The sequence below is a fragment of the Lactuca sativa genome, chromosome 4 (genome assembly GCF_002870075.4).
Source record: "Lactuca sativa cultivar Salinas chromosome 4, Lsat_Salinas_v11, whole genome shotgun sequence".
NCBI lineage: Eukaryota > Viridiplantae > Streptophyta > Magnoliopsida > Asterales > Asteraceae > Lactuca > Lactuca sativa.
Window position 1 is genome coordinate 220832373 of NC_056626.2, and position 15139 is coordinate 220847511.

The 15139-nt window shown below is 39.6% G+C and overlaps 1 protein-coding gene across 1 annotated transcript; it reads left to right on the top strand.

Moving 5' to 3' along the window:
* Positions 1 to 1082: 1082 nt before the first annotated feature.
* LOC111881602 (uncharacterized) lies at positions 1083 to 1487 on the top strand. The gene has a single exon (XM_023878006.1). The coding sequence runs from the start codon at positions 1083 to 1085 to the stop codon at positions 1485 to 1487; it is 405 nt and encodes a 134-aa protein (XP_023733774.1).
* Positions 1488 to 15139: the final 13652 nt, after the last annotated feature.

Genomic DNA, 15139 nt, shown 5'->3' on the forward strand with positions numbered 1-15139 from the left:
TTAAGTTATAAGATTCCTTATATGCTATCGGATGTTATTATTTGATCGGATCTATAGTCTATTGCTGACCGGATCTAGAAACCTTATGTGCTTAGGATTCTAAACGTTTAATTACGATATTAGAACTGGCATGTAACTTTTCGGAGGGATAAGGAGATTTATACGTCTAACGTAAATAAAGTTTTCCTATCTTACTTCTCATCACTGCACATCGAATGTCTGATTTGGGGTACAGATCGAAATGGAAAGAACCCAAAGTGCACTAGGAAATGGCAATACAAATAACTATCAGCAGCCTCAACCCCAAGTGATTGACCAAGTACCAGTGGTAGCAGCTGCACCTGAGCCAATCACAATGGCTGGAGTACAAGCCATGATTCAGGCTATGATGGTCGAACAGAGGGAAGAGATGAGGCAGATGTTGCACGAGAATAGGCATGAACCTACGAATTGTTGAACAGCCTGAACTGAATGAGGGGCAGTCAGAGGAAGAAAATTAGAGTAGAACTATTGGTCAAGCTGAACTGCCTATGGTAAGGAGGAATAACCAAGAGGACGGATTCAAGAGAAATGGATACAAGTACAAAGACTTTACGACTTGTAAGCCGTTAACTTTCATTGGAAAGGAAGATCCCATTGGAGTAATGGATTGGATCTCGGAGATGGAATTAGCCTTCATGACATATGGTTGCAAAGGCAACCTACATACCACTTATGCAGCGCGACAGTTTAGGAGTGGGGCTGTTCGTTGTTTGAACACGTTAGGAAAGATAATGAGCCCCAACGAGCCACTACGACTGACTTGGGCAGAGTTCTTGGTACACTTCAAACGCAAGTACTACTCAGCCCAAAACCAGTTAGAGCTAGAGAACGAATTTCTGACTTTGAAAAAAGGCAGCATGTCCATTGATGAATATACCAATGCTTTCACAAACAAAATGGAGTTTGCTTTGCGTATTGTCCCATACAAGCTAACAAAAATCAATAGGTCTGGAAAGGGACTTCCATGGGAGTACGCGGTGCCAGTAAGTTAGGCACTTACTCTTGAGGCGGCTATTTGGGCTGCTAAGTCTGTTGAAGAGATGATCGAGAGTAGAGCCTCCAACAAGGTCGAAGTTGGCGAGAAGAGAAAATTTGAAGGATCTCCAAGGTCCAATGAGAAGAGAAAATTCTCGAAGTCTGGTTCAATGAAGTTCGAAGGAGGAGGAAGAGGTGAAGCAAGATGGTGCAATAAGTGCAATAAGAAGAACTTCGGAAGATGCCATGGTGAAGTGAACTGCCATAAGTGTGGTAGGACCGGTCACTATTCCAGAGATTGTCAATTCGACAAAAAGAAGTGTTACAAATGTGGAGATGGTGGGCATATTTTGAAGAACTGCCCAAAGAAGAACGAAGTTGCAATGCAAAATCCATCGTTGAAGCCAAAGGCAAAAGCATTCCAGATGATCCTCGATGAAGTAGGTGACAATGCAAGAGATCAGGAGTAAGGATCTATATGTCCTAAGGTCAGGATAACAAGTAGCCATATAAATAGAATCATGTGGTTTAGCCTACTATAAGAGGCCTAGTGTAGGGTGAACTTGAACATCCATGTAATTGTTTCAAGCAATAATACAAACCTTAGCTATATTATATGATATGTTAAATAACTATGTGAAATACTTGTATGGTGACTTGGAAAACTGCGAGACAATACTTGGGATGAGTATGATTAGGTGTGAATGGTAGTAGAGGCCTATACTACCAGAAGCACAGGACTCATACTTGGATCAGTGAAAGTCACAAGTTTACCAAGAAGCTAGTAATTGATTCCGTTTTGTTCAAGTTTTTCGTTACCATCATTTCGGTAATGACTCAGAAGATGATTGATATTCCGATCCTAGTGGTCATATCATATCGAGTCCGACTAAGATATGTATTCTACGTGGTTCAGAGAACTAAGTTCGATGTAGCATCCGACTTAAGCCAGAAGATTGAAGTGAAAGATAATCAAAGCGATCAATATAAGTATCGCAATCATTGTTAATGTAAGAAGCTTGTAGCTAGAAGTGCTACATGCTATAATGTGATTATATCACATTATAATATGAAATAAGGTATATTCCATTATGGAATTTGACTCTAAAAGACCCGAGTTTAAGCGTTGTATCATACGATGAGAGGTCATTAAAACGTGACCCATCGGTCTGTTACGATAAATAAAGGAAAAAACTTATCTTAAGTCTTTTAAGAAGAAGAAGGAGTCTTCAATAAGGATTATGTAATTCGAAGGTTACGATTGAAAGTCCAACGCAAGATAGAGAGCGGGTACAAGATTGAGCACCGCCTGTAGTCAAGAAGTCCAAGACTTAGATATTGATTCGAAGGAACATAGAAGCTATGGTTATTACCTAGCATGAAAAGAAAATGTATGGAATCATTATACAAGCCTTGTTTCGTTGATGATTCCGGGACGTAATCATCCTAAGGGGGAGATAATTGTAACGTCCACAAATTCAGGCTAGTCAATTTAGAGACGATAAGCATCAAAAATGACTTTTTGATAGATGATTATTTAGAATAAATAATATGAACTAAGTTTTAGTATATGTCACAAGGTTTTCGTACATATAAAGAATGCCAAAATTCGAGTTATAACGAAGAAGTTATGACAAGTCGAAGTTTCGCAACAAAACCGACACGACACTGGGAATCGTAAAAAGTGAGTTTACGATAGGTTACTTTTTAGCCTTAGGGTTCTAAATTAAAGTTTTAGAGTATGTCTCCACCTTCTCGTGGATATAAAGAATGTGAAAAACGGAGCTCGTATGCAAAAGTTATGTCCTTCTGAAGATGTCACTGTCTGAGAGCATGACACGTGTCAGAAACCCTAATCTGACTGGACTCACGATTTGAGCATGATTGCTCACGATGTGAGGAATCAAAACGCCACATTTCGAAGCTAGAAGGCACATGGATAGTCTACATTTAAGGCTCACGGCGTTAGCATGATTTCTCACGACATGAGGAGTCAAACGGACACTATTCAAGCCTAGAATGCAGATGGCAAAGCTATGAGGTGATACATCCGTGGCTCATGACGTGAGTAAAGAATTCTCACATTGTGAGGGGCTAAAAATCATCCTATAAATATCCATTTCAACCTCGACCATTCTTACACCAAAACCTTTTTCCTCTCTCTCGTTTGTTGAAGCCATTCCGTGTCTCGGGCCCGGCGATCACGAACCGCTGACCGTTTCTAGTCAGATTCTATCAACTCATGCTACTAATGTGAGTGCAAAGTTACTTTCATCTTATGCATAGATATGAAGCATTTGATATAAATTATGTGTTATGTGTGCATATTATAAGTGTTCTTCATATCTATGTTAGATGAACGATTTATACATATTTACGTGATTTAAACTCTATACGTATTTTTATACTTATAAATATATATATGGGTAGCAACGGGTTATGGGAGATAGGTGATGATAGAAATGTGATGATAATTAGGTGACGATAGAAAGGTGATGTTAATTAGGTGATGATAGAAATGTTCGATTAATGTCTAAGTCCATAACTATAATTGGTGAGACTTGACCCGACCCGGCATGGTCCATTTGGGTTGCATGGCATCATGCATTTAGATAGACTATAATGAGAGAAATAACAGTTAAGGTTTGTTAACATATTATAAGTTCTAATATATTGATAAGTTTATTTAATTAGTATTGATCAAGAATTAATTTGGAATTAATTAAATAATCAAAAGGAGACTAATTAAATATATGGGTTGATTGTGTAAATCATTCATTCTTATATATATGGGCTTGTGATTCAAGATTCATTATGTTGGACTAGGTCCATGGGGTGACCCATGGATACTCCATGGAGGTTAAAATCCACGGAGCATAAGGAATGGGTAAAGTTATGTGACAACCCGAAATTTCCATTCGGTCAAACCCTAAAAGTCAACCACTTCGTATCATAAATCAATGTCATTATTTCTTATTTTTAAGAAATATAAAGTTCGTTTGATTATTTTAATATTATTTTTAAATGAACGGGTGAAAGAAAGTGGCGTCTCGGGTTTGGAATTTTAAAAAAACCACAAACACTTCACGTATTAGAAACACCCGACCAAACTTTTATGTTTTGGGTTGAGAAATCACCCAAAACCGTGAACTCATACCTATGTATGAGTTTACTCCCCAAAGAGTTAGTCTTTTGTGTTTACTCCCCAAAAGTCAAAAGAGTAAACTCCAAAAACTCTCTCAAGTATCATCCAAGATTTAATTTCAAATCTTAAAAGTTGTAAGTGTTCTAACCATTTCAAGTTAGTAAAACACTTAATGTAGTGTTTGTGCATCTATTCATCCAATCATTTATGTATTTTGTCTAGATTTTCCAAAACACCAAGAACACTAAGAACACACACTAAGTGTTCTTGGCCTTTTAGCTCAAATCAATCCTTCTAATAGTATGTATTTCCATCCTTGAGTGTTATTGAGCTAGTATTACAATTAAAAATCAAGAAAATTTGTCAAGAACACAAGGATATAGGTGTTCATGGTCCAAGGAGATGCTTGGACCGTAAACACCATAAATGACACCAAACTGTGTGTAAGCCTCAAATCTAAGTCCTAGTTGATGTATAAGCCATCCTTGTCATGTCTAAACCTTTCCTTATTGTGTTTAAACCTTGAAAAACATCAAAAACAAACAATCATAGGTGTTTACGGTTTGGGGATCTCCCAAAACCGTAAACACCCTAAAGTGCGTTTAAGTTGGACATTTTCCTCCCTTAGGCTTAGAAACTAGCACATATACTTACCTACTTGTGTTAGGGACTTGAAAACATGGCCTTACCCTTCTCCATAAGGGTTTACGGTAGTAAACCCAAAGGAAAATGCCATGAGGCCGTAAACTCCTCAAAGGAGGTGTTTTGTTGCCCTAGTCCCTTCCAAAGGCCAAACAACTTAGTAGAATTGCTTCAAAAGGCTTGCTAAACCACAAAGCAACACCTAGTCATTAGGAATAGATTTTATGACCGTAAACTCTAGAGTTTACTGCTATAAACTCTTTGAGTCATGACCACCAAAACCGTAAACTCCAAAGGAGTTTACCCTTGAACCCTAAACACCCTAGCTTTGCTTTGCTTACACTTGGATGCAATCCTTGTGATCTTTAACACTTGAAACAAAGTGTTTTCATGTTCTATAGTGTCCCAACTTATTGTATTAATTATAATTTGGCTAATTAGTTATATATATGTTCATTATATGATAACTAGGCTCGTGCGTGTGTACAAGTCTTCAATTGTCACCTAGCACCATACCCGACACTTCAATCCAATCCACTCACCACAAGTGAGTTCATACCCCTTTAATTAACCTTTAAAATACTTTTGAATGTTTTAAATGCTTTATGGGGGGAATACAAGTTGAATACTTATAGTTATTACATCAATCACATGTGATTAATAACTACAAAACCAATGATTTTATTACTGTTCAAACTGTTTATCAAACTGTTTTACTTCAAACTGCTTTACAAACTCTTTTACGTATCAAATACTTTTACTTAAACTTGTTACACTTATTATAAATTGCATGCCCGTATATGTATAGTTATATAAGCAATGTTTAAAAGGTTTAGGAAGGCCGTCCGCCTTGTTTCCTTTTCCTCGATTTGAATGTGGTCTGGTGGGATATCGGGTAGTCGTCTGAAGGTCGTTTCAATATTGAATATATATCATGTGTACATATATAGACATAAAATTGCTTCCATTTTCATGCGTACTAGTTACATCATTAGTAAGCTACCATCGGGGTAGCATAGGATCATACTTATACTATTGCTTGATCAATGAGTCAGTTCATTCATGAGTCAATACTTATTACTATGAGAACATATACATTACATTACTATGAGAACATATACAACTATACTAGAGTAAGAACATATACAACTATACTAGAAAGAGAACATATATAACTATACTAGAAAGAGAACATATACAAATATACTAGAGGAAGAACATATACAACTATACTAGAGGAAGAACATATACAACTATACTAGAAAGAGAACATATACAACTGATGAGTTTAAGAAACTCTTTGATCGTTTAGATCTTATAACAGGTAAATCACGAAAGCAAAAAACACCAATATAAAACACAAGAATGAATCTGAATATGTCGAATGATTCAATCCTCAGCAGAGCTTGATTAAGAACTTTCGCTGTAGAGGATATTAGGGTTACAAAAGATAAAGATCAAATGCTTGACAAAATAATTTCCAAATCTTACGTCCTAGGATGCATGCAAGCACCTATAAATACAAAACCCTATAAAATAACTCACGGATGGACAGGCCCATACCAGAGACTGAATGGACTAAATAGCGAGCCCAAGACATAACACCTTCTGGACCTAACAATCTCCCCCTTTGCGTCAATTGGAGCGAGACTATCTCTTCGGCTTGCTGGATCCAGCTGCAGGAACTTTCTTAGTGGTATCAAACAGACGTGGGATGAGAGCAAGGATAGTCTGTCTGAAGCGAATGTACCACTGGATCATGTCATCGAAGTACTTCTTGTCGTCTGCTGAATTCTGTTTGCATCGATGAATGATACCTAGAACATGTTCCAAGCATGCAGTGGTGTAAAGGTGTTTGTCAGCCAAGGCGAACAGGCATTTCTGGCCTTCGTTCCTTGTAAACATGACAGAATTCCGCTTCGGGTCAATTCTTCCCATCTGCATCATGTTCAAATCACTGGCAGAGCCGATAGGAGAAATAGTAGGCTTTTTCCTGAAGATGCTAGCGATCTCCTGATCCATCTTGACAACCTCCATAATGTAGCATACGAGCATCCTTTTGAAGTGATCAATAATTGGACCATACTCAGCTTCGTTGGTGAGGAGGATGTTGTGCAAAATAATCCAGTCATGTGGATTCAGGTTGGGAAGATCAACAAGTGATATCGCGTGTTCGGTTTTAGCAGAACCTCTCAGCACTTTGAACCGAACGTTCGTGAAGTTCCCCTCACGAAACGGCTTGAGGACCCGAACATTGACGATCTTCTAAGTGCTCCAAGTTTGATATTGTGGTTGAGCAGACTTCAGATAGAATTCGACGAGTTCCCTATCAACCTTTGGATGAGGATGAGGGACATCAGCAATGTTATCAAAGGCATGAAAGATGAAGGCTTTTCGGGTCAGTGGCATGTCGAACTGAGAATCGACAGAGTTGATACGATCCAATGAAATCACTGGTTCGAGCCACAGAATGTGGGAGTTTCAATAGCCTCTTTCAGAAGCTTCTCAAGAGTCCAAGGAGGAAAAAGAGTTTTCCTACTCTCAAGAAGGTCATGAGCCTCCTTCATTTTCCTTTCGGTCGCCTCAGCCTCTTTGGCAACACGAGCGGTCATTTCAGCATCTTTATCACGACCTTGTTTCTTTAAGAGATCTGCAATCGTCTCTTTATCATCATCATCACTGTCTTCAGCAATTTGCTTTCCTTTGTCTTTGACACCCGAACCTGAGGCTTGACCTGCTGGAGGAGGTTCGGTTGCTTTAGTTGCTGTAGAAGTGGGAGGGTCTTACGAGACTCTTGACCTTGAGAGTAGTGGTCTTATGAGCGAGAGTGTCCATGACTGAGTTCTCAGCAGCTAGGTCTTCATGCAGCTTAGTCAGGCGCTCCTCAATAGTTGCCTTAAACGTTGTGTTGTCATCACTGAGAGTTTGACGAAGACTGGCAAAAGACTACAGTTCTGAGGCAACTGAGGTAGACAGCTTGTTGACAAGAGAGTTAGGCTTCTTTGTATTGGAGTCTGCAGTGCCCTGTAAAGATTGTAAAAGAGAAGTAGCGTTATCAAATAGTTTTTCGACTTTTTCGGTCGTAGCAGCACATGCCTTAGTGGAGGCGTCAATAGCGTCAGTGGCAGAGTTGATAGAAGCTTCATGAGCCTTAGTAAACGTATCAACAATCCCCTGAATAGAAGCCTCTGATATGGTAGAGTGTGAGGAAGAAGAGGAGGAAGTAATGAGAGAATCAATTTTCTCATGAAGCTCCTTGAGATGCTTCTTGGTGACTAGAGCATCATCATCATCATCGCTTGGCATTTGATACGGACTGTAATAGACCGAGTCAAATGTCATGCCCTCTCCTCCAACAAAAGGTTCTTGATTATCTGTGGAGGGAGCAGGAGATGAGGGCGGCGGCTCGGTTGTGGAAGTAGGTTCGGGTACTGATGGATGTTCGGTAGTGGGAGTGGGTTCGGGTGCTGTAGTAGGAGCCCCCGTATCAGATACCTTGGTTCTAACTCCAGCGGTGGTTGTTGTAGTAGCTTCAGTAAAAATGGGAGGTGGTACAGGGATAGAAGTGGGTGGTATTTGAGTAGTGGAGGTTATGGGGGGAATGGAAATATAGATGGAGATTGGGGGAGGAGAGACAGTTCTAGTGGAAACATATACCTCAGGGGTAGGCGAACATGGATGCGTGTTTCCACGTAGGGACTCTTCGGAGTTTGAACTCTCTTCCTCAGATTCACTGGAGGAGGAGGCAAGAATAAGCTTTCGCCTAGGTTGAGTCTTCCTCTTCTTTGGTGGAGGAGATTGAGCTGCTTTGGAGGGTTTACGTTTCTTCGGAGAAGGAACTTTCGCTCCTTTGACAACCTTCTTGTCTTTTCCCTTGTCATTCTTCTTTCCCCGGGGAGCAGGCCGATCAGCATCATGAATTGATTGAATCATGTCAGGAGTGAGCTCTCTAGGACCAGAGCGACGAAACTCCTTGTAAGTCCTAATGATCCAGTTGTCGCTTGGAACATCCCCATACATTGACTCAGGGATTGAGCCAATAAACTGAAACTTAGAGGAATCAGATACAATTATCTTCATTGTGTGGAAAGTACCTAACGAAGAAAGTGGAGAATCAGCAACAATTGGAACGTGATACTTGTCCATCACCCACTTTGCGACCAGCATCCAGAATCAGGCATAGGAGATCTCTGAATGGCGAGAGGTAGACGCTAGACTCTGAATCAGTTGCTGCCATAGAACCGACCCATAGTCAAGGTTGATGCCGTGGTACAAGCCATAAAGAATGGTCATAAACAGACGACTCGCCCCGTCTGAACTTGCACTTCGTTCTGATAGCCCCTTGAACAAGACGGTGAAGAAGCCGTTCCACTGAGGAGGTAGGCAAGATTTCTTGAATTTGGTCACCCTCGTCAGAATTTCAGTGTCGCCTATGTTATAAAACATGGAAAACAACTGTCCCACCGGGATGGATTCAGGGTTAACCCTAGATTCATCGGGAGCAAACCCTAAAAGCGAACAGAATCGCTGCTTGGAGATGGAGGCCTTGTGATCATGAATGTCGAAGAAGATTCGATCGACAACCTTGTCATAGTGGGCTGTGGAGAATATTTGCGAGAGACACTCCATTGGAACTGTTTCGACCTTGGTGAGAGCTGGAACCAGTGGCGAATACTTGAGACATTCCATGATTGGAAACATAAATGCATCGTAAACTTGAGGAGTGAGGTCGATAATCAAACTTTGTTAAGGACGGATTGGCAGAATGTGAGAAGTAGCATGAACTGATGATAAGTTCGCCATTGAAGAGAATAATTTGGGAGGGATGATGAATAGTAGAAGAATCAAAGCTTTTCTTGCTCTCTGAAGGTATGGTGCAGTAAAGAGGTAAATTATGGTAGAAATTACCTTTTATACCATGGTGAGAGGAGAGAGAAAAATATGTTCCCAAATCTTCAAGGGAAATGCGAAGAGTTTCCTTAGGTGATTGACGCGTGACAGGTTAGAGCCCCGATGATGATGCAGGAGAGAGAAAAACTGTCCCGTTTCACACGCCTTCCCATCAGGCGCTGTTTGAAATGTCAAAAACGGTTCCACTTCACACGCCTTCCCATCAAGCGCCTTTTGAAATATCAAACCGATTGGACTTTCGGGTGAGTCAGCAACTTATCCCTTTAGAGTGAGCTGTCGTCATAAAGCAAAATATCCACGTGTAACATTGTGAACCACATCTCTTTTATAACGTTAAATCCCATAGCCAAAAATTGCTTGTAAGTAATGAAACCAGAATTATGGAAAATCAAAAAGATTTTCGTGCATAGAGTGTAAAAGAAAAGAAATAAAGCAATACATATGTGGGAAATTGTGATGTTAATAAAGACACAAAACAATAGATCCCGGGCACGAATCTCTTCCTTCAAAGTCAAGAGAGACTTTAAAGTGTTTGTGTGGTTTCCCGTTGAATTATGATCAAACACTTATTAAGAAGTGTTGAAAGGCATCTTTTAATAAGGCTAATGTGGGTGGCTTTCGCTTCAGTTCATAATTCCTGATCTTGACATAAGACAGAAATCAACTGAAGTACTTGTGAGACCAATGTAGTCTGTTGAACAAGTAGGTGTGAAGAGAATTTAAGTGGCATGTGGAAAATACTTTTAGGTGAAATCTCAAAAAAAAAATACAACTGGATTCTAAGGGAAGAAATGTTATGGGATTTAACAATTTCTTAAGAATCACACAAAAAGAAAATTTAGAGATTTCAAGGTACAGCCCCATGGGTGACTTCGTTAATTCATTAGTGAAAACTAGAGCAAATTTAATTGTTCACCGCCAATGCATAGTAGGTATTGAATTGTGGGTATCACTTAGCACATAGTGGCACGAAGCTAAGATCATAAACACAGAAATTGTGTAACCATAAACCTCAATGGTAATTTCTGAGAGTCTCAAGGGTTACGTGTATGAAGCGAATAGGATGGAGAAAAATATTGGAGATGGTGTAAAGAAACCAAAGTACCTCTGTTGTTAAAATAAGGACCAAGAAGATAACTCTTATCTCATGTGAGAAGAGAGTAAGGTAGCTCATGATTAGAATAAATATGATAGCCTAATTGGGAAGACAAGGTTTGTATATACCAAGTCAGTAAGGCTATTATTCAGAATCAGGTGAGGCTTTGGAAAACATACAGCAGCATGCTTCTAGGGACACTTAACTATTAAAAGATGTGAGAACAATACCTGCCCCATTGATTATCCACAAATGATAAAAAAAAATTAATTAAATAAATTAAAAAAACAAAATAAAAATTATCGAACAAAACAAAAAAATATTTTTGGAGTTTTTGATTCAAAGATAAAAACAAAAATAAAACAAACAAAAAACAAAAAAAAAATTGGAACCGAACCCGAAATAGACCGAACGCTCGGTTCATTTCGGTTTTAAAAAAATGTTTGAAAAAGAAAAAGAATTGAAAAATAAGAGAGAAATAATTGAGAAATAAGCATACAAAAATTTTACAACCAAAGAAACTACCTTTAAGTGAAAAGCGAAGACAAGTGAATACGACCGAACCCGACCTCTCGGTTCATTTCGGCACTCACATGAACCAAACCCGAACGTTCGGTTCATTTCGCTTCCAACTTTTAGTTTTGAGAAGTAGTTTTTGGTACTGACTCTGATTCCATCATACCTAGCCCTTATAGAATTTTATTAAAACTTGCTTTAGGAAGAGCTTTGGTGAAGATGTCAGCCAGTTGATCAGTAGTTCGAACAAAATGAATCTCTATGTTTCCGTCTTCTACATGATCCTTAATGAAGTGATATCTTAGTGCAATGTGTTTGGTTTTGGAATGTTTCACTTAGCACGTAGTGGCACGAAGCTAAGATCATAAACACAGAAATTGTGTAACCATAAACCTTAGTGGTAATTACTGAGAGTCTCAAGGGTTACTTGTATGAGGCGAATAGGATGGAGAAAAGTATTGAAGATGGTGTAAAGAAACCAAAGTACCTCTGCTGTAAAATAAGGACCAAGCAGAAAACTCTTATCTCATGTGAGAAGAGAGTAAGGTAGCTCATGATTAGAATAAATATAAAAAACTAATTGGGAAGACAAGGGTTGTGTATACCAAGTCAGTAAGGCTATTATTCAGAATCAGGTGAGGCTTTGAACACATACAACAGCATGCTTCTGGGGACACTTAACTATTAAAAATGTGAGAATAGGAATTGCTCCACAATTATCCAAAAAAAATTAACGAACACAAGCAAAAAAAAATGTTTTTGGAGTTTTTGATTTAAAGAAAGAGAAAAAAAAACTTTGGAGCCGAACCCGAAATAGACCGAACGCTCGGTTCATTTCGGTTAAAAAAAACTTTGAAAAAGTAAGAAAGAAATGAGAAATAAGAGTACAAAGAGTTTTAAACCAAAATTTTACCACCAAAGAAACTACCTTTAAGTGAGAAGTGAAGATAAGAGAATAGGACCGAACCCGAGCGCTCGGTTCATTTCGGCACTCACAGGAACCGAACCCGAACGTTCGGTTCATTTCGCTTCCAACTTTCAGTTTTGAGAACTAGTTTTTGGTACTGACTCCGATTCCATCATACCTAGCCCTTGTAGAATTTTATTGAAACTTGCTTCAGGAAGAGCTTTGGTGAAGATGTCAGCCAGTTGATCAGTAGTTCGAACAAAATGAATCTCTACGTTTCCGTCTTCTACGTGATCTTTAATGAAGTGATACCTCAATGCAATATGTTTGGTTTTGGAATGTTGCACTAGGTTATGACAGATCCTAATTGCACTTTCTGAGTCACAATATAGTGGGATCTTTTTCATGTTGAGTCCGTAATCCCTAAGTTGACTTTGGATCCAAATCACTTGAGATGTGCAAGAAGCGGCTGCAATATATTCTGCTTCGGCTGTAGATAGTGAAACACATGTTTGTTTCTTAGATTGTCAGCTCACCAATTTTCCGTCGAGGAATTGACATCCTCCTGTAGTGCTTTTCCTATCTAAACCACATCCTCCAAGGTCTGCATCGGAGTAGGCTTGAACAAAGAAACCTGAGTTTGATGGATACCAGAGACCGAGAGAGGTGGTTCGCTTCAAATATCGGAGTATGTTTTTCACTGCTATCATGTGTGGTTTATGAGGATTCGCCTGAAACCTAGCACAATAACACACAGAAAACATTATATCGGGCCTACTAGCTGTGAGGTACATCAGGAATCAATCATTTGTCGATATAGCGTTATATCAACTGCAGGTTTTTCCAAGGATGGTGTGAGTTTGGTGTCGAACGCCATTGGAACTTTGACCTTTGAATCCCCATCATGCCAAATTTAGCAAGAAGAGTTTTGGTATATGCTTCCTGGTTGATAAAGATGCCTTCGGGTCCCTGTCTAATTTTTAAACCAAGGAAAAAGTTAGTCAGACCCATTGAGCTCATTTCAAATTTAGTCTCCATCAGTTTCTGAATTCAGTTGTTAAGCTAGGATTCGTTGAGCCAAAGATGATATCATCGACATAGATTTGAACTATCATAAGGTGGTTACCTTCCTTCTTTCGAAAGAAGGTTGGGTCAACCGAACCTTGTTTGAATTTAGACATCTTTAAGAACTTAGTTAGTGTTTCATACCATGCCTTAGGCGCTTGTTTCAGACCATAAACTGCCTTGTCTAGAATGTAACAGTGATTTGGATGCTTTTCATTCACAAAACCTGGAGGTTGCTCTACGTAAACCGTTTCTTCAAGTTCTCCATTCAGAAAGGCGCATTTCACATCCATTTGGTAGACCTCGAAGTTCTTGTGTGCAGCATAGGCAAGAAATATTTGAACAGATTCCAGCCTTGCTACCGGAGCAAATGTTTCTTCGGAATCTATTCCTTCTTCCTGGAAGTATCCTTTCACCACAAGACGAGCTTTATTTCGAATCACATTACCCTCCTTGTCCATTTTGTTTCTGAATACCCATTTGAGACCAACGACTGAGGCATCTTTAGGTGTTGGAATGAGGCGCCATACCTTGTTTCTTTCAAATTCATTGAGTTCATCTTGGATAGCCTGAACCCAATCAGAATGGTCAAGAGCAGAATTGACGGTTTTCGGCTCAACTTTGGATACGAAGGAATTAAACATGCAGAACTCTACTTTGGAAAATAGGGAGGTTTGCTTTGCCTTCACATGGGATCGGGTCAGGACATTTTCAGATACATTACCCACTATCTGAGATACAGGATGATCTCTGGTCCATTTAATGAGGGGAGGATAGTTTGGATCATAGGATGGATCCATTTCGGCGTTGACCATTTCTTCCAATTCAGATTGACTATCGTCATCATAGAACGTATCGGAATTCTCCCCCTCGACTGATGATGAATCATTTGGATTTTCAGGTTGGTTCAGACCTTCGGGTGCAACAGAACTCTCAGGTGTAGCCGGACTGTCGGGTGCTACTGGACTTTCGGGTGTAGCAGGGCTTTCGGGTGCTACAGGACTTTCGGGTGTAGCTGGGCTTTCGGGTGCTACAAGACTTTCGGGTGTAATTGGGCTTTCGAGTGCAACCGGAATGGAATGCTCCCCCTGAAAGTGTGAGTTCGGTTGATTTGAAGAAAATACATTCTCCACCTCAACTGAAGTGCCGTGCTGAGGAGGTTCATTTTGAACTTGTTCTCCTTCTCCCATTTGTTTGGCTGCATCGTCGACAATCTGCTTCAGATGATCGATTTTGTTGTCTGCCGCCTTGCCTTCTGAGAGAGTTGCTTTCTCAGGTTCATCAAACAGGTCTATGAACTGATCAAATAAATTAGCAATCGTGGCTGTGACTTGACCTGTTTGAGAGAAAATCTCTCCAATTGCTTCTTCAGTAGTCTTTAGCTTCTTGACGTAGCTGTCATCGAAAGACACATAATAGGTTTCTTCAATCTTTCTAGAACGTTTATTTAAAACCCGGTATGCTTTTGAAGTAAGAGAATATCCCAGAAAAATTTCTTCGTCGGCTTTAACATCAAATTTGTTACCATGTTCTTTGGAGTTGAAGATGAAGCACCGTGAACCGAACACATGGAAGAATTTTACGTTTGGCTTCCTGTTATTGATGATCTCATAAGGAGTGAGAGAGAAACGCTTGTTGAGATAAGACCTATTCTGCGTAAAACATGTTGCAGCAATGTCATCAACCCAGAAATATATGGGAAGAGATGCAAAACTTAGCGTAGTTCGGGCCACCTCACACAAGGATCGGTTTCGCCTTTCGACAATACCATTCTGTTGAGGCGTGTAAAGGGCTGAGAAGTTATGACTGGTTCCTTTTTCTGCCAAAAAGTTTTCGAATT